The sequence below is a fragment of the Trematomus bernacchii genome, unplaced genomic scaffold (assembly GCF_902827165.1).
Source record: "Trematomus bernacchii unplaced genomic scaffold, fTreBer1.1, whole genome shotgun sequence".
NCBI lineage: Eukaryota > Metazoa > Chordata > Actinopteri > Perciformes > Nototheniidae > Trematomus > Trematomus bernacchii.
The window spans coordinates 5,201,835-5,229,820 of NW_022987739.1; the positions used below are offsets into that span (position 1 = coordinate 5,201,835).

At 46.4% G+C, this 27,986-nt stretch overlaps 1 protein-coding gene across 1 annotated transcript; it reads left to right on the top strand.

Annotated features, from left to right (window-relative positions):
* The first annotated feature begins 492 nt into the window (after nt 1–492).
* On the top strand, nt 493–27,986 carry midn (midnolin). Its single transcript, XM_034146689.1, is given in 9 exon segments — nt 493–821; nt 2,434–2,662; nt 4,335–4,422; nt 4,565–4,627; nt 14,540–14,723; nt 16,437–16,553; nt 16,556–16,678; nt 16,914–17,237; nt 24,423–27,986. Coding segments are annotated over 8 exon segments (1,383 nt in total). The 5' UTR covers nt 493–821; nt 2,434–2,441; the 3' UTR covers nt 24,686–27,986.

Genomic DNA, 27,986 nt, shown 5'->3' on the forward strand with positions numbered 1-27,986 from the left:
CTTTTTTCACAAAACAATAGTAAATATACTTGTGTTTTATCAAATTCCCGTAAAATTCCCTAACTCCAAAGGAGTGTTGTTCCCCAAACACAAAAACAAACCGTGCCAGACACGTTTTTGTTTATCGGTGTACGTGCCCTCGTATCCATGGAGCCTGTTTACCTGCTCTGTTGCCCGGTGACATTTCTCTATGTCGTCAGAGACTGGTGGTTACACCCCTCATATCGCCAAAGCAGTCTTTTCAGTAATTATTTTTAAGGTGGTAGAGAACGGCGTGACAGAGAGTATTCTCTATTTAGGTATATTGCATGGTTAAAAGTCTTTCCTGGCGTTCAGAGAACCACTGACACAGATGGACATCTTTATCTGTTGGAGCTTTGCGTAGGCACATTCTTTCCCAACGACGGGAACACGTTGGGAAATAGAGGCGGTTACTGCGAAGCGAGGCCACCTTAAAACACATGCTGACATACAGAGAACACTTCTCTCCACCCCTATCCGACAAGTGTGTGCTAAGAAGTGTCTCACCTTCCCGACTGTGCTCATTACCAAGGAAGACGCCGGTGTACTAACTACACTCCGAGGCATCTCAGGACATTACTGCAACCTCTATTGGTCCGAAGTCTCCCGGTCCGCCGCGTACAACGAGGCACACTGAAGAGCCTACCGGAGAATTACTGAGGAAAACCTTGTGGATATTCAGGACAGGAGTTTGGAGTTTTACCTCTGTTTGGGTTTATTTTACATTCCAAAGCTGGGGGAACATACTGGAACACAACACACTTTAACGCGAAGCTTTAAAGTTCTCGCCAAGATAGTTGGTGAGTACACTTCAATGTGAAGTCTGTCATTGTATGCATGTAATCTGTAATGTCGACAAGTTTGACGCAGGCTGTAGCCCATTGTGTTGGTGGGTTGAGAAATTGATTTGAGAGAACCAGTCAATCGCGGATCGATAAAAGCATGTTGTCAAGTGATTGGATGAGCCACCTTCCATGTAAATGCTGTGGACATGATTAACTTAATAAGGCCAGTATCGACGACACAAGAATGTCACCGTTACTGTACATTATAATTAGTACCTGACAGCAAGTCGTTGCTGCTGTTGTCTTTTTCGAAGCAAATTAGAAACCTGATAAATTATATTGACAGCCATGCTAAGAGTTTCATAATTACTCTTTATGATTGAGCCAAGAGCAACCCAAAGTAAATTCATATTTATAGCAGATCTTGCAAAACTCTACCATTGCAAAAAGTCTAAAGTATGAATCACTTAAGTTTTGATTGGTAAAGTTCATTCCTTGACCACTGGGTGGCGACCGAGTATTTTCTATGTTATGTTAAAGCCCCTACTTGTTTTGGATGAATGCGTGGAGGTGAACTAAATACCTGCATGGTCCTATTTGTCCCTCTTTGTGTGCAAGTGTTGGTTTTCTTTGCTCAGTTTTGTAATCTGGCCATATCAAAATGGAAGACATGAGCTTGTGGCAAGTGTGTATGGTATGTTGAAACATGCAGAATAATCATGTCATGTTTCATATTTGGACATTAGCCTTTACATGTACTTTTTGAAACAGTTACTGGCATATGTAGCCTAATAATATGGCACTCTACTTTCTGTAGGGAAAACTCTGTCCAATGTTTAATTTGCATGTACGTATCACTTCAATAGTGTTGCGATATGCTACCGTGGTATGGTCTCATATTTTGTTCTATCCTGTAATTTATTATGAATGGCATAAACTCGCCTGCCCTCCACGTGGGTGTGAATCTCGTCTCTCTATTGGCTGAAATTCGCAGCGTCCTGAACTAGCTCTGCTGTGATTGGCTGGTCTGTCTGCGTATTTGTATCGATGGTGGAAGTGGGATACTTTGTGACTGTTCATTGTCGATATTTCACTGGAGCTGCGGTGGGTAGGAGTGCGCAGCGAAGAGCCTCTCACAACTAACCATATGAGGCTTTGCAGAACACGGACCGTTTGTTTTCTCATACAAAGCTTGTAAAAGCAGACAAAACACTGCGAGGGATTTATATTCTTTTTTTACTAGTCCTCCTAGTTTTAGTTGTAAAGGTAACCGTGGCGTGTTTTTGCTGACAACATACTTGCGTTTCTGCCTGGCATTTACACATATCTGTAGCATATAGGAAGACTTTTGCTTGCAACAAAGAAAACGATCAAACAAAGAGAAAAGCATAGTAGACTTTCCTGTGGGAATATTCTCATGATACCGACGAGAGAGAATACGGACCGGGTTTTATTGTGACTCTTGGAGAGCGAGTGAAAGAAAGAGAGAAAGCTCCCTGAATGCTGCCTTTGATTTGCGAGCAGAACAAGGGACGGTAGTCGGAGCGGAGGATCTGCGTCACCCTTCTCCTCCTCACCCGCTTCATACCCGGCTCTGCTCGTCTTGTCTCCCCCTCCCTGACTACAGGTTATCGGATGGACCAGCACCCCAGCGCCCGGAGCTGCACCAGCCGCGGGGCTTCGTCCTGCGAGGCCGTCCCGACTGAGCCCTCCATGAATCTGTACATCCACTCCACCACCGGCACACGCTTCGAACTGTCCCTGCCCCAGGAGGAGACCGTGGATGGACTGAAGAGGAGGCTGTCGCAAAGACTCAAAGTACCAAGAGAGAGACTCGCTCTGCTGCACAAAGAAACGTGAGTACACCGGACATATAATATAATATAATATAATGTATTTACTCTAAAAATGGTACCCTTTTTATGCATGGTTCTTAATCGTCTTAACATTTACACTTGTGTCCCGAGTGTGTAGCGGTAGTAAACGCTGACATCATGAGCCACATTGTTATCCGCAGTTTATAATGCGAGTAAACCGACTTTAGGTGCGTGCACCCCCCGGGCCTGCAGTGATATGCTTTAATCTATACTTCGGATTTATGCGTGGCCGAGCTCCTGGGGGCCTCAGAGACAACCTTGGCTGCTTTTGGTCATCAATACATTCAAGGAAAACCACTGACCATCGGGACGCACAGTATTGGAATTACGCATACGGGACGCACCGGTCACTGGAACAGTATCGACGAGGCGATCTGCAGACTTGCATTGATTCATGCCTCCTTCATTATAAATACTGAAGCCTGACTGAATTACTAATGCTGAGGGAATCAAACATGTTAAACATTAATGAGTGAAGTCACACGGACTTGCTAGTCTGTAATTTATTTACTCTGCTGCAGCACAGGCATATGCAGTACAATGTATTGTTTACAGTTGACTTGTTACTGTACAATGGGAGGTGGGTGTATCCTGTTCTTGGGTGTAAATGTAAGTGTTACATGGTAATAGCTGGTAGCTTTGGAAGCAGAAACTCTTTCTTTCTTTCTGAGAGGTATGGGCTGCTGATAATGGCACAGGAAGGCACTGCATGCTGAGGCAAACCCTTTATCATTCAGAAATTACCAAAACCTACAGTATTAGGCGGTTCCCAAATTAACCATGCTCAGGTTAAATGAGATGACAACAGTGCAGGTGGTGTTATGCAAAAAAAGAGAGGTGGGTTTTAGTACATGCAAACAGTCGGCATTGTTTTTCAGACCCCTTCCCCTCCCACCCATTGTAATCACCCAATAAATCACATCATCCTTTAAAACCCGAAACCCCCTTTTCAATCCCCCCCTGTTTCCCAAACTGTAGACTTACAGCACATCTTTGCTGAGGGTCTTTGTTCAGTTGCATGGGGTGAGATTTGGGTCATGCATGTACAGCAGGCTGTCCTAAAAAACCTTCACTAAACTAATCGAGGCAGTCAGTCAGACGTGTGTGTGGTGTTGGTGCTTCGTGACCTGCAAGAAAATACTATTTCCTCCATTGTGGAGCACACATTCCTGCTCTGCACCAACATTAAATAGTGAAGCCCTGGGAATGTATTGCGTATCAGCTTTCTTCAAAATCACAGAGAAAGCCATCATAATACAGCTCAATAAAGAATTGAGTAGACTTGCAATGTCAATAATAGCTGCATGTCGTGCCGTTTATCTTTTCTCATAACTCTTAAAGGATTCTGGTTTCATAGTTTCTGCTCCTCATTTGTACAACTCAAAATGGCAAAAGAAAAATACTTACCTCCACTTACGCAAGTGGCAGTGGGGCCAGATATGCACTGCGAGAGGTTGTCAAGCTCCACTATACTCGAAATTGAAATATGACAGCCCAATCAATACTTCTCTTTCATGGAGCTTTCACCCACGGCTCTTTTCCAAACTAGTTTTGGATTCTGTCTGCCCCCCTGTCTGAAGGCTATTTGTGTGTCTGAAGAGAGAAGATATTGTCAGCCTGTCTAATTATCATGCTCTCTCTAACCCTGCAGGCGACTAAGTTCAGGCAAACTCCAGGATCTAGGTATCTCTGATGGGAGCAAGTTAACACTTGTACCAACCGTCGAAGCAGGATTAATGGTAAGGCTCACCTGGCTGTGATTTTATTTAGTTTGCAGTTTTGCATATTTATTACTTTACATAATTGATGTCTTCTCATATTTGGTTCATTATAATTGATTGATTGTTTAATTAATTGTAAATTATTTTCCTCTCTCTGCAGTCTCAAGCATCAAGACCCGAACAGTCCGTAATGCAAGCCCTGGAGAGTCTAACTGAAACTCAGGTAAGAGAATGTTTCCATGTGTTGATACTGCAATAATGTTTAGTATCCTACCATGGTTGCAATCTAGAGAGAGCTTTTAAGCCTTGTGTGTTTGCATGGGATATGGGAGTTTGTAGCTTTGGTTAAGTCCAGAACAACACAGGGACTGAGAGGAAGAGACGAGATGAGCAGGCTGCACAAGCACAAGCCTCTTTGCTTGTCTAATCTCAGCCTCTTAAACAAGCCAAGCCAAGCTAGACATCCAGTGTGAGCTGTTAGGATATAATAAGCAGCAACACCCCTTGTATCCTAGTAACATCTGTGATAGCGTGTATGTGTGTGCACGCCGCTGCAGGAAGCCGGGGCGGACACCACACAAGAAAGGCTTATTTGTAAGCTGCTGAGAGGACCAGCACACAACACTCACTTGCACCTCTCTGTGTATACCTTTATCTGTAACCTCTCTCCACTCCTCCTGTATTTCATGCTCTAACACACATTCTAACACACATGCAGAGGCAAGTTTCCAGGAAGTTTGCTGTGGCTGCATTGAGATTGAGTGTAGTCACACTCACTCATAAGCATAGTGCTGGATCATCAGATGGCAGCCTTCTCTCACTATTAGCACAGGGTTCCTGGAAGCCCAGTTTTCACATATAGCCTGAGTGGGGCCTGCTCTCTCTACTTACAGTGAAACGGCTCTGCTGAAATACAGTATGCATTTGAGTCAGTTCGGCATGACTCACAGAAATGATCAATAGTGAGAGTAAAGAGAAAAGGCAGAGAGTACTCAGTGCTGGCCGCAGAGAGAGCGTGAGTGAGGCGATAAGGCTGAATGCACATAGGCAACAGTGTGACGTATGAAACACTCTGCAGCTGACTGACTGACTCACACCACTTCCTTTTGTAGCGTTGGGCAACACTGAGATGTACGTAAGTGCACCAGTGATGCGCTGACAACTGATGTCAAAACAGCACAAGATTGTGAAATGAATGATGCATTTGTCTAAGGAATTGTACTATATATTAAGGAAGTGGGCTGATAGGAGATAGTGTGGTTTGGTATGGCTTCATTCCCTGCTGATCATTTTCTGGAGGAAATCCTGGCCTTGTTGCGTGTGTGTGAACTCAGCATGCGCCTCGTAGCACTGACAGCAGATGATTGCATGTGTGTAGGTGTGTCTAAGTGAACGTGGGGCTGTTACTGGATGTGTGTGTGTGTGTGTGTCGGAGTGGTAGTGGGCTGGAATCAAGCCTTGGCCACCATTTAGTACGCCTTTGCTGGGCAGCCACAAGTGAACGTCATTTTCACCAGAGGCAGAGGATATTTCTCACTTTGCCTTTCTTCCTGTGTTCTTCCTATTACGGTGTGATTCATCATGAGTCACATTCTTGCTATTTCCTATGAATTTCTGACAGTGCATTACTGTTGCAATCAAATTTATGGGATATTAATTGCAATGCTGCAGTGGGGATGGAGAGAATGAAGGGCAGGGCAAGGCGGAAAGCAGGGTAAAGGTTACCCAAAAAAAGCACAAAGCTGCTTTAGTGTGTTTTTTATCCAGAGAAATTGATTCCTTTTTATTATTCATGAAGCGGAATGGACTGATATAGATTGCAGAGAGATTAAGGATCTGAGTAAGATTAGAAAATAGGAATACAAAAGCTTTCCTTCATTTCCTCTCCCCCCCCTAACTCTGGGGCTATCAAAAATCAATCAATGCACTTAGCTCTTAAAAGTGTCTGACATGATAACTGATATGCCCATACACCCAAAAATAGCCTGGGGGAGATGTTGGGCGGTTGAGGCAGTACTTGGAAGAAGCGGGTATGAACCCCTCACCCCCTCCACCCACCTTCATTTTCTTCATGTGTGAGGTCTCACTTCCAGATCGGGTGTTTTTGCCAGGAAGTGTGTGTGTGTGTGTGTGTGTGTGTGTGTGTGTGTGTGTGTGTGTGTGTGTGTGTGTGTGTGTGTGTGTGTGTGTGTGTGGTGTGTTGTGTGTGTGTGTGTGTGTGTGTGTGTGTGTGTGTGTGTGTGTGTGTGTGTGTGTGTGTGTGTGTGATGTGTGTGTGTGTGTGTGTGTGTGTGTGTGTGTGTGTGTGTGTGATGTGTGTGTGTGTGTGTGTGTGTGTGTGTAGTGTGTGTGTGTGTGTGTGTGTGTGTGTGTGTGTGTGTGTGTGTGTGTGTGTGTGTGTGGTGTGTGTGTGTGTGTGTGTGTGTGTGTGTGTGTGTGTGTGTGTGTGTGTGTGTGTGTGGTGTGTGTGTGTGTGTGTGTGTGTGTGTTGTGTGTGGTGTGTGTGTGTGTGTGTGTGTGTGTGTGTGTGTGTGTGTGTGTGTGTGTGTGTGGTGTGTGTGTGTGTGTGTGTGTGTGTGTGTGTGTGTGTGTGTGTGTGTGTGTGTGTGTGTGTGTATTCAAGGAAGACAGGGCTGAGCGGATCGCCTTCTGCCTGATCCTTTATCAGGATTCTGGGTGAGTTCACAGCTAGCAGCTAGCTAGCCAACCAAGCAGAACATGACAGCTTGCAGGGCTGTTTCAGACTTTTGTGGAGCGAGTAAGATAGAAAATGTTTTATGGAAATGGAGCCCCGGCAATTATCGAAATGGGATTTTCTTTCCTTCGCTACGTCCCCCCCCCCTTTTCCTCCTTCTCGCTCTCTTGTTTCTGCTTAACAGCTCTCCTAGGGCCCTATAATTTAAATGTGCTGTGGTCTGCAAGTCCGGCTAGCTGCTTCTATTTGACCGTGATGGCTGACTTCTTCAGCAAGGACAATCCCAGCCTGCCTTAATTCCTCCTCTGTCATCTCACTACACTTTTTGCACGACATCTAAGCTGTATTAAGCCACTGCCTTCTGACAACCCATCAAAATACAGTTGCCTGCACTACTCTCCTCTCATTCTGTCTGCTAAATAGAGGCTGTGTGTTCAGCTTACACATACAGTGATGCACGGACGGACACACACACCAGAATTGAAAGGATATATTTAAGAGGATTGAGTTCAGAGAATGAGAAAATGTCTGATCCCGGTAGTAAAATGAATGTATATGCAGAAGACAAGCAGTGAAAAGGAAATGAAAGCAATATTCATGATTTTCTGGCCATAGACAGTGACATCAGCTCTCCATCTATTGATCTCTGTATTTGACAGAAAGAAAAAGGATTATGTGTCCCTCTTAGCACACAGGGACTATTTGCTCATTGATGCACATTGATGTTAGTATAAAAGCCAACCAGGCAGGCAGGCATCACCCTTACCATCCCCCCGTTACCCTTCCCCCATGCAGCCACCTCTTTGTTCCTGTCTTAAAGCATGAGCACCAAACCTGCCCAGCTGACAAACCCTCAAACACACAACAATGATTGAGGGTCACCCTTTTAGGTTTGTTTCTCCCCCACAAACCCCTTTTATCCTTCATACATCCATGGGCGTCAGCTATACCCAATTGAGTGCAGCTACAGTGGTGCATACAGGTTTTCAAAATCAATCTCAAGCCGGAGCGAGGCTCAGCGGGCTGCAGATTGACAAATTCTGCCTTGAACACTAACACAGATTGCTTTGGGAGGAGGCTGTGTGTTGCCATCCCATATGTCCCCGCGGAATACGCCGTCACGTATCTGCTCTACTTTTCTTCCTCCCGCCGACCAGCAGCTCCACTCCCCTCCTCCTATTCTTCATCTAGGTACGACAAGCAACAATATGGCACAGTTTTGTCATTGTGCCTGGAAGCGGGCAGATGGGGGGGGGAAAAAAAAAAAGTAGGAATTTACAATCTGTGAGGAGTCACCCCTGGGTCACCCTCACCTCATTTCCTCACACTCAGTCTCCCTCAGGAGGGAAAAGAAAGGGAGAGCTTTGCACAAGTTATTCTGTAACATGTCGAGTCGATGCATGTGTGCAAGTTCTGTAGGTTGGAGGTAATGGGGAGGATGAGCTCATACGCTTGGATAACCCACAGTTGAAAGACGAGAATCTAATGGAAGAAAGGAAATCAACATTTGGCTTACCACTAGAAACGGCAGATTATGGAGACTGTGTGTGTGTGTATGTACAATCAACTGCGTACCTGTGCATGTCTGTGTGCACGCACGTGACTGTGTGAAACGGCTCAATGCAGATGGTCAATATGTTTCTTTTTCCAGCGCTGCACCCTGTAGACCACCTTTATCTAGATGCTAGTTAATCAGCAGGATTGACACTACTGGAAATCATTGGAGAGTAATTGTATTGAGGATTTAGGAGTGCAAGGAATTTTAAAAATGACTTGAGTCAGTATGTCGGTCAATATGAGCGGAGCGTCCCCCTTTTTAAGCATGCAGTTCCCTCCTCCTTCCCAGCGCTGTTGAAATTAAGGCTTTTTATATGCATGCCGTATAAGAGAGAGGGAGTCTTTGCTCTTTGGAATGGTAATTTGTTTTTTTGTTACCTAAATGAAAGCTACAGAAATTAATTTGTTGCTGGATGTGTAAATCAACCCGTGTATGGAATACAAGACAATGCTGATCTAAAGGTCTATTCACTTCCCTCTTCATGCAAATCCTGGCCTTGGAAATTGCATTAATAAGCAGATCACGAAGTGTTTTTGCACCTGTGTAATCCCCTTTGTGATGCTTAAACGCACTGTGGGAGGGGGCTGCTGGGCTGAATCAAGGTGTGTTGTCGGGCAATCAAGGGATAGACGGATTTTGCAGAGGATTTAATTGTCCTATTGTGTAGATGTGTGTGTGTGTGTGTGTGTGTGTGTGTGTGTGTGTGTGTGTGTGTGTGTGTGGCAACGTCTATTTGTAATGTCTGTGTTTGCTCGTTCAGCGGCCAGGGGAGTATTATTTCTCCATATTTGAGTCGTGACAGTCATTTCTTTCCATTCCCTGGCGATGCTGAGCTTTTGAGATTCAAGTTGCCGGCATCGTGACTACTGGGGCGACTGTGTGGGAGGACGGAGGCCAGGAATGTCACATCTGAGAGCCACCACCAAGGCTAATGAAGTCAATTAGACATATGCTGCTGGTGTAACTGAGAGGCAGGGGTCAGAATACCCAGGTCGATCCAATAAGTCATACAAAAACATACTGAGGAACGACATAGTGGCCATTCTTTCCTCCATTATTCCTCTTCTGCATCTCCTCCATTTGCCTGTACCCACTTACTCAAAAATGATTCTTCCACTTTTTTTGTTGGTGTTTACAAGTATCCACGCATTTGTCTAGCTGGGTACAGAACATGTTGGTCATGATGCTCTCCTTCTGATTACATTGTATTCCTTGGAAGTTATTAAAGGCATTCAGTGGAGTGAGAGCAGGCACACAAGTGAACACGAGGTTTTCTTTGCTGTTTGCTTGCTTTAAATTGGAGCTAACGCATCAGGGCTGAGAAGCTTGAATGAGCATGTGAGTCTCAGTGTAGCTGGTCACTTGTTGGCACAGCAGCAGCAGCAGGAGTGAGGAGTGGCTTGAGCATGAAACCTGATCATCGTGGACTTTGCCATTCTCATCTTTCTCTTCAATCAGACGATCAAATTCAGCGATGACCAGCTGGTCCTCTCTTGCCCCCTCTGTTTGATTTCAAGCAGTATTACAGACCCCTATCTCCCCCCCCGGCTGCGTTTAGGATTTGGGGCATGATGCAAGTGATTGATTTTTTTTCCCTTCTCCCTTTTTTGAGAAGCTGTTATTGCATCTTTAGCCGGTTTGTGTCCGCACAGAGACTTATCAATAGTGTCCTGGTGCGTTCAAAACATATAGGTCGATAGGCGGGTTAATAAGCAGGCTTTTGAAGCTGCTCTTCACCTGGCGGTTGGACAGGTGAGCTGCTGTGTTGGAACCAGATTGGCGTCCCTCTCTCTCTCTCTCTCTCCACCCTCCTGTCCCGCCCCCCCATCCTCTATCCTCTTTTCTCTGGCACAAAGCTGCTCAGTTGTTCATGAATGTCAGCTCAGTGCTGCCAGCGCTCTCTATCTTTCCCTCTCTCTCTCCCCCTCCCTCAGCCTCTCTGCCTCTTTCTTCCTCCCTCACTCCTTATCTCCCTCCCTTAGTTCGCTTAGTGTGCAAAGGAAGAACGACTGCAAATGAGTTCCTTGAACCACAGGGACCCCAATAAATAAAACTGTCAGCCAGAGATGTCGAAAGAAAAAAAGAGGGAAGGAGCCAGAGGCACACTCTCACTGAATATTTCATCACCCACCACCACTCTGACACCCTACCCCCATCGCCCCCATCCCCCCCTCACCATCCTTTCTCCCTTCCTCACTCATGCACCCCCTTTTTTTTCCTCCTCTATCTCCCCCCCCCCCCCCCCCCCCCCCCCTTATCATATTCTCCCCCATCACTGCATAGCAAGCAAAGCCTTCTGCTAAACAACCTCCTGGACAACTAAAACAAAATGGTTGATGGCGCCTGCTCTGGGGTCAGTTGTGAGAGAAGTAATTAAGTGGAACAGCTCTTTATCAACACCTGCATGTCACTTTGTCATGGCACTGTCTATCACATTTCTGTTTTCAGCCAAACACACCTTGTCCTTCAGGCGTGAGCTCCTCTTCTCTTTGCATACCCTCTGCTGCGTCAGAAAGAGAACAATGAATGGCTGGTTTCTCTCTGTCTGCCTTAACGCAACAAAAGTGGGGCCCTCCTTCTCTGTCTTCTGTCTCAAACGCAAACCAGCACAGACGGCCATAAGAAAGCCTGCTTCTCTCGCAGGCTAATTTGTAGCCTGCCATGTGGTGTTGGGAACTCAGTAGGAGTACATGAATTTTATCTTGGTGGTTTTGAATAATCCACACCAGTCATTATAAGAGTAATCAAGCCTCCTCTCTGTTTCTCCTGCTGTCACTCACTGTCGGCCTTCTTCTCTCACTTTCTCTCTCTCTCTCACACACACACAGGAACAGAGGGATGAAGCAAAGGCCCTGTTCAGACTTGACATTAAATGGTGTCTTAGATGATTGCTTCATAGGAAAAAGGAAGAATTCTCCGCAGGATTCAACATATCTCCACAGGGTGAACACAAATATGTCCACCCTGTGTAGGAGAAGATACTCCTACACAGTGTGTATAAGCCACCTCAAAATAACAAATTGTAAAAGTGCCCAAACAGTTTCTTCACTGTTAAAATCAAAAGTTAGCATGAAGGTGAAATCCAATTAGAGGCAGTAACATAAAGCAGACTCTGATGCCAGGTGTGAACTGGACGTTGACACAGTCAGATTGTAGAAACAGAACCATAGACAAATATACACTCACTTCCCAGGGGTGCCCCCGCAGTATTTCTCCCTCCTTTTAACTAAACACTGGCTTGAAGGTCTCCCTCAGGGCCTCTGACTTTGTAACCATGTTCGTTTGTGTGTGTGTGTTTCGGATTTGCAAACTGCCGACTCATTATTTGACAGCTGTCAGTCACAGACACAGTCAGCATCCCTACCACCCCCTCCCTTTTCTCTTTCTTTCTCTCCCCCACACCCACTTTTGGGGGTCCTCCTCCCCCCGAGACCTCAAACAGACACAACCATACATCTTGTCTTAGTCTTTGTGCACAGAGTTTCTTGAGAGCCGTCTCAGGTAGCACCTGAGACGGCTCTCAAGAAAGCCGTCACCCAGGGTGATACTGGGTGTGGACTGGACCATCAACAGGCCATTATGGCGCAGTTCCACTGCAGCGCGGAGCTCGCTTTAAGCGTGCCGTGTCGTGCCGTCCCCTTTTTTGGTTGTGCTTCCACTAGGCCTAGTTCCGGCGCGGCACGGCGCGGGGCCACTTTTTCACCTCTTTTCTGGCCCTAGAAAATTGTGGTTCTATCGGGGCCAACAAACAGGGCTGAGTCGGGCTGAGTATGCTAAACTAGAGAGAGGAGCGCTGGCAAGAGGGCTAGAACTACAACAAGATGGACATATTTGACCATGATTTAATTGTAATACACGTTTCAAAATGATGCCGAAGTAACAACATACTGATACCGGTTAGTAAAAACCATGAATTAATGCTTTGTCAAGTCTGCAGACAGACGGCAGGCGAAAAACCTTTTAAAATGCGTGTTTTTCTAGATGGAGATTGGCTAAGCTAACGCAGTATATGCTCCGACCATCCACACTCACAACAACGGCCTATACAGACATAAATAAAGCAGCGACTGTATTCACCATGACACAGGCAGTCTGTGGTGTGTACTTGTTTAACTTTTGTCGAGTTTCTGAACATATATAAGGAGCTGTGAGCTCTGAGTGCTAACAGCTAACGGCTGTGTTGTTTTTCTGGGGTTCTCATTGAAGATGACGTCACGGCTCCGCCTACACTGCGTTACTATAGTAACTACCCCAGTTCCTAAACTGTAATGGAAGCGCAGCATGAAGTGAGTCGGCCCTGTTAAGGCCCAACGCGGCCAAGCCGTACCGAGCCGTACCGAGTGTGGCCGAGGCCGACCGTGTAGTGGAAATGCGCCATTAGTGGCTGACTTAACACTGGGTTCCTGTTTATCCTGGAGCATCCTTTATGCTGATCCCGGCCTCTTTAGCTTTTGATTATTTACATGTTGAAAAGCAGCCATCAGATCATCCCAACCCCCCTCGTCCTATCACCTGCCTCTCTTCTCCCTCGATCTTCTCTTCCACACCATGTCAATACCAACGTGCAAAGGTCACCCTGGCAACAGAGAGGCAGCGGTCGATAGAGAAATAAGTAAGCAGAAGAAAAGGGAGAGAAGTGATGGAGGGCAGAGCCTGGTGATTCACAGGGTTAACTACAGGCCAGCCTCTCACAAGCACACTCCAAAGGCTGCAGGGTCTAGGGGGAGTGAGACCTCTGCTCTTGTTTGACGTCTTTGTATGTGTGTCTCTATTACTTGTTTTCTCAGCTTTGTCATTATTCCTTCTCTCCATCTCCCGTCCTCTTTGTGCTCTCTCACCCCCTTGTGTGGCTTTGCACTGCTGCTCCGGTCTTCCTGTTTCCCCCTCCCTCGTGAGTCTCTGGGGACTGAAAGGCACTATGGGTTGTTGAAACCTTTTTGGACAGAGGCGTCACTTTGTATTTGCCACTCTGGTTGTTTCAGTTTGCTTCTATTTGGGGAGACCTGGGGTGTCATTACGGCTGAGTCTTCAAGACCCAAAGAAGCTTTCTGACCCCCGTATGACTCTCATAAGAGAATAAACACTCTTACACATGCACAGGCTTAAGCAGAGAGTAGCAATGCACAGCAACAGAGCCACAGGCATGCGTCAGGGGGACAAGAGAACTTTTGTTGTTTGGTGTGAATCCTCCGGCCAAGTCGTGACAACTCTGCAATCCTGTGTGTGTGTTTGTGTGTCCATCCGGGCCACGGGTGGGACAGCGAAGGCCTCCACACTTGGCTCTTATTAGTTGTTGCCAGAGCTCCAGAAATGGGCAGCCCTTCCAGATCCGCCGCGGACAATCGGCCATTCTGTGTTCGAGAGGCAGGCGGGGTGTATTTCCTGGACGTGGGACTGATTTTTCAGGCCCCGGGCCAGACAGAAGGGTGGCCTCTGTCTCCGAGTTGAATGACACTGCTGACTAAGAAGGGACTGAGGGGCAGTGGGAGGCGAGCGAGAGTGGGTGCTATTTGTGTGTTTCCCAATAGGTCTCCTCATCCACTGCTCCCCACAGATGTAAATAGGCCAGTGTTACAGAATAGTGATTGATTTCATTATGGGCTAATGTGGTGTGTCGGTGTCTCTGTGAGAGGGGGAGCTCAAAGCACTGTTGTGTGCATTTCAACTGCCAACCATGGCGCGGATTGTTCATTTATAAAAGAGGAAGTCAATATGCTTTGGCTTTAAGTACACAATCTGGATGCAGACTGAATTTGCAATACCATTGCGCCAATTAAGCATGAATGTTTTGAAATTTAATTTTTTGGCACTTGGCAATGCTGTGTTGGTGTTCCTGTAAAAGCGGATGAACTTAACTCAAATTCTCTTTTGTCTACCTGCAGGTCAGTGACTTCCTGTCCGGCCGCTCCCCCCTCACCCTGGCGCTACGTGTCGGCGATCACATGATGTTCGTGCAGCTCCAGTTGGCGGCGCAGCAGTCCGGCGGCCCCCAGCTCCAGCACAGACACGTCATCACCCGGGGCAACGCCGACACCGCCGCGATGGGACAGCCCACCGGGCAGCCTCGTGTTCCCCACCCTCACCCGCACTCCCACCAGCATCATCCACATCCCAGCCCCCACTTGGCCCAGCCTCCCCCCTCTTCCCCAGTCTCCCCATCCTTCCCGCTGCCCTCCACACACAACCAGCCCATCCCGCCCATGTACCACCAGTCGGTCTCCTCCACTCACTGTAGCCCCCCTACTCCCCCTCCTCAAGCCCACTCCCCTCGTCCGTCAAACATCCCTGGAGGTCATTTCCGCTCTCCAGCCCATCACCATAGTCACCACCACCACTACCAACAGCCTTCCTCAAGCCAACCCAGCCCCGACGTGGGCCAGGCCAGCCCTGTAGCCCCGATCCTCTGCCCTGAAGTAAGTTCCAAAAACATTGTCAGTCAACTTCCAAGCATGCAAAATCTCACATTAATATACCGTTCTACAAATAAAGTGGTTGGAAAGCTTAACTCTGACACGGCTGATGTCATCAAAGGCACTTAGCCCTCTCATGAATGAACAATGGAGGAGGTGGGTTATGGCTATTTGACCCGAGGGCCATGCACACAACTAAATCATCCTCCATTTAATTGATTAGATTAGTGGGATCTCATGAAGGTGAACCCGTGGTTTACTCGGGTCTGGAAAAGGTTTGCGCGTGGTGTGTGTGTGTGTGCGTCCAAACCACAGTGCACTTAGTCATCACTGGAGTGCAGTCTGAGTTCCCAAATGCACACAAACAGGCCCACACACACACACACACACACACACATATACACACTAGGACGGGCACAGCATCCCTATGACCTCATTCTGCACAAGGAGATGTACGGGAAAAGGGGGGGAAGAGGAACAGCTTGAGAGACAGAGATTCAAACAGAGGCAGATTTAACGATCATAGTCGATTTTTGTTTTCTGGGAAGACTAATCATCATTGACCTCAGTGTTGTCAGCCATTGATCATTAACCTTTGAAACCCTTTGTTTAACTTTGAATAACTCCAAGAACAGCTAGCCAGACGCTCGAACAAACACACTTACTTACCCGTCTCCAACAACCAAATTAGCTGTTTATACTTTCTCCACCTCCCCCGAGCTCCAGCCTATGGAAAGCAAATAAGAACCAGATGTCAGTGGACTTTGTGGGAGAGATGGTTCACAACAAGAAAAACAGAAACACAGGCCAGTTTATTAGGGAGAAAAACGGAAATGGCTATTCCTCATTAGGCTTTCACATGCACACAAACACAGACTCTCACACAAACACACAGAGACCCTTGCTGGGTTTCAAATTCACGTTCACATGTCAGTTGAGTGATGACATGAATTTGAGGTGAAGGAACGGGGTTGATTAGTTTGCTCTTTCTCAGGTTTGAGGTAACAAGATATCCTCGCTTTTTTTAGGGCTATAGGTCGAAAGCTCAGGTTTCCTGCTTTCCATGGTTTCCTATATCAACCAGCACAGCATAGGCTACTAACATTGTGCAAATAGTGTACATCCTGATGTAAAGGTCACTAACTGAACCCATGAAGGTCTCCTCAGGACAGAGCTTATATCCTATACATTATAAGTCAGAAGAAACAGCTCACAGGTTAGGCATGAATGTCATTTGATGAACTGCTTATGTAAAGTACAGGATGTGACTGTGTACAAATGTGTTCTTTTTACACTGCTTCTCTATGCTCTGAGCCTCACTTTATGCTATTTATTATTTTTTCTTCCAGGCTAACTGCAGCCCCAACAGCCCCAACATCCCCAACAGCCCCAATATCCCCAACAGCCCCAACATCCCCAACACCAACAGTCCCAACATCCCCAACAGCCCAAACAGCCCAAACAGCCCCAACATCGCAAACACTCCCAACAGCCCCAGCGGCAGCGGCAGCGGCAGCGGCAGCAGTCCCTCAACACGCTCCCGTAAACCGGGCGCCATCATTGAGAGCTTTGTCAACCACGCTCCCGGAGTCTTCTCAGGGACCTTTTCAGGTGAGGACACTGAGCTGCCATTTAGATGTATTGCTGCTTCATCCAAAAACCCTGCGCACAGTGAGATCCAGCTGAAAGCCTCTTTTATTAAACCTGCATGCTTCACAAAAACACATTCTCCTCTGTCATTCTCCTCCGGGTTTTTTTGCCTTAAAATCTTCAACTTTTAGGTTTTACATTTCTTTTTAAACGAATCTCTTGTAACACTTTTCCTTTATCTTCCTCCCTCTCTCAGGCACTTTGCACCCTAACTGCCAGGACAGCACTGGGCGTCCCAGACGAGATATTGGTACCATCCTGCAGATCCTCAACGACCTCCTGAGCGCCACGCGCCACTACCAGGGCATGCCCCCCTCCCTCACCCAGCTCCGCTACCAGACCGGGTGTGGTTCGCCCACCACACCCTCCCCCTCACCGCCTCCTTCCCCCCAGGTTGCTGGCATGACCGGCCTCTCTGCCAAAGCTACCTCTGTGCCCGCCAGCATCCCCATCAGCCCTCCTGCTACTCTTCATCCGCTGGTGCAGTGCCAGAGCCAGATCCGCATGTGCAAACCCCCTGGTGAGTGACTCCACGCCACACTCCCACTGCTCATGCGAACATGTCAGAAACTCAACAGAAACACACTCACACACACATGGCATGATTGTGCATCCCTTGAGGCAGATGGTCCTGCAGTTGTTCCCGTGTGTGTGTGTGTGTGAAATGACTTCAATCTAGAAATTGTCATTTTACTGAGTTTTTCTCTTTCATTGTACCCTAGTGAAGAATAATTGTCATACTTTCTGTCTCTATTCCCATCGCTCACATGGTTTAGCTATCATTTCTGTTGGGATTATTTTTTTCCTCGTTGTTCAAGCACGTTTTTTCATCTTTAAAATACTGACAAAGCAAGAACAGAACAGTCAGATTAAAGAACAAAAACAGTCATACATATATCTCTCCTGGGTTTTGTAGCAGAGGGGGAAAGAGAGAGGGGGGGGGGGGGGGGGGGTCTCCTTAGTAATGCAACACAAGCTTCTCCAAACCTGTTCAGTCAGGCTTCACTTGTCAGGAAGCGGAGTAGGTTTACCCCTTCAAGCCCTATGTTTAGATTTAGATTAGGCTTTTGGTGATTTTACCTGCCTTTTTTTAACAGCAGGTCTGCCGCTGGGACATGTACGGGCTGGGGCCAGACAAACCCAGACACACCCTGACATACCCGTGCCCAAGGGCTGGGCAGGTGCTGTAGTGCAGATGATACCATTTAGGGACTGGGTTTTAGTGTTTTAAAACCTCCTTTCCTTGCAGAGACACAGGATGTGGAGTGTCAGACAGATGTCCAGAGCTGATAAGATTCAGTCACTGTTGTAAGGTTAGCCTGGCTGTGCTGAGAGAAACAGCATTGTCCTCTGCCGCCTCCTTATCTCCTGTCGAGGAAATCGAGCTAGCCTTTGGTGAGCTGTTGGTAGATTTTGTTGAATCGTCTGGTAGGGAGGGGTCCTGCAGTACAGGGATTAATGTTTAATGTTTTCTTTTGTTTCTTAAAGCAAGCACATACATTGCTATTGTCATGATCGAGCGTTGTCCCTGGTGTCGTGACCTTCAGATGCAAAACAGTGGAGTGTTTTAGTTTCAGCTGAATACAGATGGACCGGGAATGTCCAGTATTCCTGTGCGTCACCCTGGGTGCCCTTACAAGTGTTCAGTGAACAGTTGGAATAACACAGGCTTATTTTGCAAACTCAGGGAAAACCTTTTCTTCACTGCCCCCACCTACATATTGCCCCCCCCCCCCGCTCTTCCCCTCTTCTCCCACTCATGTCATCTCTCTTCGTCTCCACTCAGCAGCCCACGCCGCTGTTTCCCCCATTTGCTGTCCAAAAACAGCCTTGTCTGAAAAATCCATCTCTCTGTGTCTTCCTCCCTCTCTTTCCATGTCTGTGTTGTGCATCAATACAATGTCTGTGTTCATTTGGCCTTTTAATCGACAGATTTCATTCTGAAATGCAGCTCTGAAAAGAATTTGCTTTGTGAGGCTGAGGGCAGTGAGAGGAGGACGTGGAAGACCACAACACTAAGCCTGCATTCATCATATGGGTGTTTATATCCTGTCCATCAGACTACCAACGGCCCACTGATTAACCAAGGGCAGTAAAAAGAAAGAAAGAATGGCTGAAGTAATAGCCTCTCTAATGTCCTTTTTCCGACTTAACTGCCTACGTCCAACTTCCTGCCCGCAGTGTTCACTTCCAGAAAGTGAATGAGTAACCCGTTCAACCAAACACACTTAAGCTCACTGAGACAAAGAGTGTGTCGTTGTGTTTGCGTGGACAGAGGCTGCTTGCCTATCCCGTCCACATGGTGTCCTGAGGAAGCCGATGACTAAGCGCTCTTATCAGCCGACACCTGATGGAGGACTTACTGGACTTAACACCGCGGCTTAACTCTGCTTCACAGAAACCTGTCTTCATTGAGCTATAGGAAGAACCCGCGCTTCTCCTATGCCTAAATGTGTGTGTGCAGTCGGACTCGGGTTGAAACGGCCTCTCGAAAATGTCACATAGCTAGGCTGTCTCCTGAGAGCCTTTACCCTTTCCGCTGCAAGTTCATGTGCGAGGGGGAGAAGACGAGCGTAAATAAAAAGCTTGAACGTACTCACACACACACTGGCCGACAAATTCCTGGTTAAAGTCTACTTGCTTGGTTTCATGGCTTTGCTGAGTTAGGGGATTTGTCAGCCCAAGTCTCGAGTTGGATTTGAACAGGAGGGCTTTAGCGTGGCCTGGCAGGCTGATTGTTAGCTAAATTCCTTTACTGAGTAGGGTGGACCTCCCCGGCACCCCCCTCTGGCCCTTCAGCCCCCTGCCCAGCCAAACCCATTGTGCAGGGGCCAGGGACAGGGGCTGCATACAGGGCACCAGGCTGAGCCATTGTGGGTCAGAGATGGGGAGGGCTATTGGATTATAGGGCTGGCTTTTAGTCCCACTCCCACTGCAGCTGCCTTAGTTCAACACAGAGAGGGGCAACGCAGGGGCAAAGTTAGCTCTGAAAGCTTCTCCGGCACCCCCTTCCACATCCCTTGCTGTCCTCTTTAGATTTGTCAGGTCATGTTAGCTTCTGCCGGCGGGGACGGGGAAAGCCGAAGGAGGAGGGAGATGGGAGAACGAGGGAGACGCAGGGAAAGATCCTACGGCCTCATTGAGTCCTGTATATGAAACCTTGTCCTGCTTGGCTGAGGCCGAGTTCTCCACACTGGGGTTTGTCGCGACACACCCACGTGCACCGGTAGCTCCGTGAACACCCCGGCGACACAGTGCAGCACAGAGCTATCTAGCAAAGCCAGCCAAGCACATCAGGTGCCCTTTCCTTGTCGCCAAGGAGAGGGAGAGAGGGAATGCAAATGAAGTCTAAAAGTCATTGAATAGCTTTTGTCCCTGCAGGGCTGTCAATGCCCTTTCGCTGGCTGTCAAAATGTTCATAATGCTCAACCTGAGCAATAACAGTTTAATGGCGAGTGCGGCAAATGGAAGTTGTAACAAGCAGTAGCGCTGAGCAAAGTGACTAGAACCCAACCACACACTTGTTAAAGTCAGGCAACACTAACCAGGCTTAGTTTGATTCTGTTTATTTGTACCTTACTTTGACCATCCGTTCGCTGTCATTGATCATTGTGGAGAGCAGGCAGACGTTTTGTTTTTTATTATAGCAACTATCGGATGGAATCAATACATCGGCTGCACAGGTTGTCATGTCCGACTATCACAAGTAGAATCATAATGAAAAATACGCCGGTAAAATGTGCCGGCGTAGAAAACGGTTTATGCCACAATAGGATAGCAACAAGTAGTCAAGATAGTCAGTTTAGCTTCGGTTGCTATGCTAACATCACCCATTTTATACCAGAGAAACTTTAATAACAGCGTTGTGATGCCAAACAGCGGGCAGCACGGCAGCGGTCGGTAAATGCCGCTGAAACACATTAATAAACAATGAACCACGGCACTCTGGAGAAAAGTATAAGGGTTGAGAAGTAGTTATTTAATTTCATCTGGCTTCGTATGATTAAAAGCAACACGATCATCGACTCGACGCCGTTGGGGAGAAAATCGGCGACGTAAACGGTGACGTCATGACGCAGCCGCGGCAGCACCAGTCGGGCTCTGAGCGGTTAGAACAAAACGGGGGCTGAAAAGAAAAACCGATTCCGAACCAGAAGAGCACTAGCACGGAGCTAGAACGGGAACCGCGTTGGTGTGAAAGGGGCAATAGAGTTGTTTACCTGTTTGCATTGAACCGCCATGATTTGATTGTTTTAGACCCATCAGTTTCTGTCTTTACCCAACTCGTACTGTGCATTTAGATCATGCACCGTGGAACTACTACTTACTAAACCCCTTCACCTCTGGACCACAGATGTTCTCCAGTGAATGTAACTGTCAATATTGTCACGTACCAATATGTAGATAATACTGATAATGACTACAATATTAGTTTTGCCCATATCAATAAACCATCAAATGGAGACTTGGCAACATTGGAGGAAACAAAGGCTGACTTTGCGGCATTGTGATTTGCTGTCCTGTTCTTCCTCTCTCCCTTTCACTACCTCTTCCCCTCTGTCCACGCCTCCCTCTCTCCCCCGGTTCCCTGGATGCTGAGCAAACACAATGTTCTCTCTGCAAGATCACAAGACTTATCAAACAAACAAACAACAACACTAAGACAACTGCAAATGAAGGCCAATCTTTATAGAATCAATAAAAGGAGAAGCTCCGTTTAATCTCCCCGTGCGTCCTGCACACTGCAGCCCTCCTCCCTTGCTCTCTAGCTCCATCCTCTGCTTCTCCTACACACACCCACTCCTCCCCCCCCTACCCTGTGCTCCCTATCTCAGTCCTTGCTGTGTTGCTGGGCCGGGCTCAAAGGCAAGGAAAACTGACTGACGCATCGATTATTCATAGATCACCCCTTCTTTCTCTCTCTCTGTTTTTCTTTGGCTTTCTCTGCAGCGATCAGTGTATTTACAGGCGCTGTGTCAAAGTCTTCACAGAGGAGAGTTCAGGATGGAGATTTGGTGTGATTGACATTAAGGGAAGTGGTTAAAAGGAGAGGAGGAAAAGGGTAGACTGCTCTTTCCTTCCTCTCTGTGCCCTTGACCTGTCTGCCGTTTGATTTCTTCCACCGAGTGTTTCCTGGAAAACATCTGGGTTGTATATCGGACATGGATTTCCTCCTCTCATTCCCTGTCTCTTACTCTCTCTGGGTCCTCCAAGGTTATTGCACTTACATCAAAATGTAGTCTCTGCATCCACTTTGGGCCAGTGTGTGCATTTGTGTGTGTGTATAGTCTGTTCTTCTTGGCCAGCCCTAATAATAGTCCTACCGTCATAAACATAGTCTGGAGATCCTTGTGGCCAGCTGTGTCCCGCCCAGCCGCCCAGGGCTTTGGAAGTGACGCTGATGAATGACCACACACACACACACACACACACACACACACACACACACAAACACACCAAGTTTAGTGTAGCTCCACATTCTCAAAAAAGAAGTTCCCTTTATGGTGTGTTTGTGTGTGTGCCTCATTTAATGGTGAGTTGTCCTGGTAAATGAACCTCTTTGTAAAGCAAGATCATAATTGAGTGGACTACCCTGGTGAGATAAAGAGCTAATTCAAACTGAGACAGTGTGAAGGCAAACTGTACCAGACAAACAGATTTTGTACGTAGGCATGTTTTGGCTTTGTGCCATTTCATTGTGCATTGCCATATTCCGACACAGCTGAGGGGCGGTTTGGCTTGTAGCTGGAGAGAGCAGGGGAATAAGGGGAAGAAGGGGAAGAAGGGGAAGAAGGAGGACCGGAGGGGGAACAAAGCCTTGCGGCAGCGTGTGTGGATGTCACATGGAGCTGAGGCAGCGGAACAATGGCTCTAATGTAGGAGACCCCCCCCTTTTGGTACACCCCCTGTTCTCAAGAGATGACAGGCTGCCCTCACATACAACGAACAAGACATCTGGATGCACACACATACGTTTGTATCGGGTCAGAACACATTGGCAGGAAGTGGAAAAACCCGGTCTGTGTGTAGTGAGTGTAATGTGAAGAAGTATTATTTTCTGTCAACTCGGTGTCACTCTTCACTTCCTCTCTTCTCTCAAAAAGCAGCATCAAGGCTGCTTGATGGCAGTTTAGTTCTTTAGTATGCACTGCCAGACACTGGTGAATATTTATTGCTGGAAAAAAAGGCTCTGCCCTGCTCGATCCGATAAGCAAATGAGGGAAAGAGGTAAATTAAGCCCACACAGAGTCCGGAATTCATTCCGATGGGGGGGAAGAGCTGAGGAGGGCACAATCGATTTCGGAAAACTGCCACCTACGGCTGATCCTTTGCCCTCCACCCTCTCCCTCCGTCCTTTTTTTTCCTTTCTATCCCCCTCGCTCCTGAGGGAGGAATTCCTTAGCCCACATCGCCGGCCCGACCCCCCCCCCCTCTCCTCTCGCCTCCTGCTTCCCGTTCTTCACACTGCCCCACCTAGCTGTCTCTGGGGAGACATGGGGCAAGAGCTGGGGGAGGGCGGAGGAGGAGGAGGAGGAGGAGGAGAAAGGGGGGTGCGGGGTGAAAGGAGTGGGGGTAAAGATAGAGAATGAACGGGGGTGGGGGGTGTTGCATCAATGAGCTGAGAGTGGGAAGCTACAGCTATAATAAAGAAAAGAAAATAGCAGAAAAAACCCAATCTCTCCCTGTCTCTCTCTCCGCTTACAATTTCCATTCGCTTGCATTTTCTATTGAAAGCCAATAGCGTTGTCCTGGGCCCGAGATGGATGGCTGCACTAGAGCTAAGGTTTAATCAATAGGTCTTTTTAATTTGCCATCGATCCACGTTAAAAGCTACTGCGGCTGTTGCTGCTGTGTTTGTGCGTGCGTGCACCTGTGAGCGTGTGCACCTGTGAGCGTGTGCAGCTGTGTGTGTGTGTGTGTGTATGCGTGCAGGAGTCTACACATTGTGTATATTTTTTTGTGTGAATACATCATGTGTTCCAACGAGGATTTGAGTGTCAGTGTGTGTGTTTGTGTGTGTTCTGGTGTGCAGCAGAGGCAGAGATGGTCGCTGTGCTTCGGTTTATTGACATTCTAGCCCATCATTTAATTATTTAATTCCCAGACAGATACTAATGGTGCTGGCTAATAGATTGTGGTTGCCTTCTCCTTCCTTCCGAGCCTCCGAATATAAGTATAAATGGAATTAGGCTTGACTCGGCCACTGTAGGAAAGCATTCACAGTGCAATGCGAGGCGTCTCCCTTGAGACCTGATTCTCCTATAGGCACATCAACAGCTAGAAATGCACTTAGCAGCACATCCAGCCTCTGAGGCATGTCATCTGCAATTATGTGCGCAGATATGATAGGCAGCTATTCGTATGTGTCCTCTCCGGCTTGTGTTTGCATGTTTTGGCCCTGCTATTGGTTCTCAAGGAGATTCTGTGTCTGAAGGTCTTCCCACTCAGCGATAAGGGGATGAAATGCCACTGAGGGGGCTAATGATGCTCAGTGGGGGAGGTTAGGCACGAAATTCTACATTGTGCACATGGTGTGTATCAGAGCCAAGGGAATGTCAAGGATGTGTTGCTTTATCTGCTGCCTGCTAGGAACACACACACTGATGCACATATAAATGCCCTTAAAACCTTTTTTTTTGTTAATTATGCTCAGTGTACATGCAAATAGGGTTAGACTGACAATCTTTCCCCTTCCTTTGTCCAGGTGACCGTATTCGTCAGACTGAGAATCGCGCAACTCGCTGCAAGGTGGAGCGCCTGCAGCTGTTGATGCAGCAGAAGCGCCTGCGCAGGAAGGCCAGGCGGGACCAGCGCGCGCCGTATCAGTGGCTGCCCAACCGGAAGGCGGGACGCAGCAACAGCAACAGCAGCATCTCCAGCGAGGACTCCATGGACCTGGACTTTGACGACTCCGTGTGGAAGCCCGACGTAAAAGCCGACTTGAAGACTGAGTTCGTCATGGCCTGAAAAGCGTCTGATCCCACACGCTGTGGAAAAGATTCGCAAAGCATTGCTTGGGATTTACTTAGAGATATATTTTGATGGATTGGATTGGCAGGAGGTGCCACAGAACTGTGCGGAAAGCTGGCGTCAGATGAAATACAAAGCTCCCTGCGTACTTTAATCCCATCCGGTCCTTCACAGTTGACCACAAGAGAACTTTCTTTTGATTCGTGGATTTGGACAGGCAACTACCGGACTTAACAGTGTACAAGACTTTTTAAGGTGTGATTACAGACCATATCTGTACTTGAGCATAGCAGAATTCAGTGGGTGGTGGTGGTGGTGGTGGTTTTAGGTGGGGGTATTTTTCTGATTTTTGTTTCTACGTTTTGTTTTTGAAGCGCACTCTGGACAGCAATGAAGAGATCCACACTGGACTAACTAACAGGAGCACCGGAGGCCTCAGTGTTTCCTCCATGGCAGAACTGCCAAACTATGGACTGTTCCAACGGGCATTCTTATTGATCTCAAAACTCACCAACCAGAGTCTACTTTTTACCTGTTATGGGGTGGTTAAACCTTCTTTTTTTTTCATTTTGAAACATATTATTATATTTTATAAACAAAAAATATGTAGCATTGTTCACAAAGCATTCAGGTTTTCATATAACAGTTCAAAGTAGTTGTTGATTTGCACATTTTCTTGATTTATAACAGCTGGTCAAAGTGTGCAAGGAGGAGGAGGTGGGGCCTGAAATCGATAAAAGAAATGAATATGGAAGTATTGATATCAACCTCAGTGACATAGGGTATCGATAGGAATGATTAATGAGTAAACTAAATAAATTAATATTAACAGAAAGTGCTTTAGAGGATTTAAAAATCTTTAAAATGTATATGGAAAAAAATCTATTTTTTATTTCTCCTATCTGCTGTTTTCAAAAAACAGCAGCCCTTTGTGGCTTTAGTCAAGTTGTTGAATTGCCAACAAATACATTAATTTAATCATTCATTAGCTCATTCACAAATTATAGTCGTCTACTTAGAACAAATTATACTGAAAGATACATTTCATCCAGCCCACTTTGTGTCTTACAGACCTGAATGGACTTGTTGATGGTTTGTAACTGTTTGTGTACATAAATGTGACAATTGGCAAAGGTTTATGAGGGTGTGTGTGTACGTGTGACTTTAGTGTAAATTGATTTAGAATACCCTATGTTTTTGTCCAAGTTGTCCTCCCCATAGTTTCTCAAAATCAAAGATCAGCTGCGGTGAATGCATTGGTCACTAATTTAAATCCCGAAACATCAAATTCTGTTGCTGTACCGCAAGTCCTCATAATATCTTTTCATTGGCAAAAGAGGGAAAAGAAGTGGGCTCTGTATCCAGCATCATGATCTAGTGCCTCCACCAGTTCATCTGTTAACATATCAGGTTAGGCCTTTCACAATTCTGCTGCTACACATTAGGACTTCAGATGAAAAAAAGGAAAAAGTGACTTTTATTTGCATGCAGTGTGATCTTTTTTCTATTGATGGAAGAAAAAAAATACTGGTGCTGTGGGAATGAAGGTTAACAACATGCATGAAATTGTGAAGAAAAATAAACAATGCTGCTTTTGTTGGTTAGGTTTTTGTAATTTTCAATTTTTCAATGTTAGAGCAACAGTGTCCTGCTTAAGTATTACAAACGCAAAACCAAAACAGATGAAGTTAAGTGTGGACTCGCATCTTGCTCAGCACTGAACATTCCTGTTGTGAGACAATGAAGATGATTTTCATGAGCAAAGAGCAGCTGACTCTTTCCCCACTCCCTGAGCGCTGGTTTTACCCCCCATGACTCTCAAGGACCCAGACAAACTTTCTAGCCACCTCCCCCCCCTCCTCCCAAACTGAACGCCAACCGAGGCTCGTGTGGACGTTCTCTGGCAGGGAACTAACAGACCAGCGGATTCTCAGTACTGTCCGTCAAAACCCCAGAGAAACATCCGGTCTGTCTCTTTGTCTGTCTGTCTGATCGATGGACCACCCTACCACAATTGCACTCCCACAGATTGCAGTGAGAGATTACCTTTTTGGTGAACCTCAACTTTTTTTTTAAGTGGCCTTACCTTTCACTAAAAAAATGAGACACTTGGGGACAATGGGGGCGGGAATGTTTTTTCTTTTTGGTTTTTAAACTTTCTGTGTGCATCATTGTCGGACTTGTTGTCATCAAGGCGCCATTTTTGTCACTGAGGACACTGGGCATCTGTTGTTTAGTGCTTTTAGCTGGTGGAGTCTCTATTATGTCAAGGCTTCTGTGCCTTAAAATGTTGCCCTTGCTGTGTCAGTGTCAGATTTAAGCTTGTTTTCATTGGTTGGTACACAGGACTGTAGTATTCACAGCCATGAGAGTTGTAGATTTAAGGGGTAAAGCTTGTTTGAGTGAAACAAAAACGATTCAAAAGTTGGTGTTGTTCCTCAAACATGGCCTTCATCCCATTTCCTCATTGTGTTGCCATGCTTGTTGGTCTCCGTTGTCCTAACCTCACATCCCTCTATACTCAGTCCTCTCATCAACAAGCTGCAAAAGGCTACAAATCTGTTTAACTTTTGTTAACTGAGGAAGTTTACACCACAGTACTTAGATGGCAGGAAACAACCCTGAATAAGAAAAGTCCTCTGAGGACTCCAGACTACATGCACTTCCTGTTTCCTAGGATACAACATTATTAAAAGGACAATTTATCCCTTGCCCCTCCCAAATTTTATTTAAGTTTGTTTTGCATATGTATGAAATATAGTCTGTGTGTGCCTCACTTCTGTGTGAAACTCAAAAAGATGAAACAAAACAAAAAAGCATACAGAGAGGATAAAAAACAGTATGTTGGTGGAATTCTGATCACGTCATTTGAGTTGCCTGTTCTTTCTTGTAGCCAACTATTGAAAATAACAGGATCCAAGAATACAATTTACAATGTTCTAGCTCTAGACCGGTGTAGCACATGTGTGACTGTATTAATTTATGAAACCAAAATGGTAACTGTGAATTATGTATTTCTTTGTGCATTTTTAAAAAAAGCTGGGGAGAAGGTTGTCGGGACATAGCAGCAGCTGATGCTTGTGTCCAAAAAAAACTTTTGTTTTTTTGGTGGAATATAATGGAAACAAAACGTGTTTCTGGAAAAAAGAAAAAAAAAAGATAAAAAATGAAAAAATGTAAAAAATGAAAAAATATATGAATATATTTTTTTTTCTTAAGCAATACATTTCAGTGTGACTTGTGATAGAACATTTTCTTTTTTTAGGTAATAAATAAATAAAAAACAAAATGAGTACGT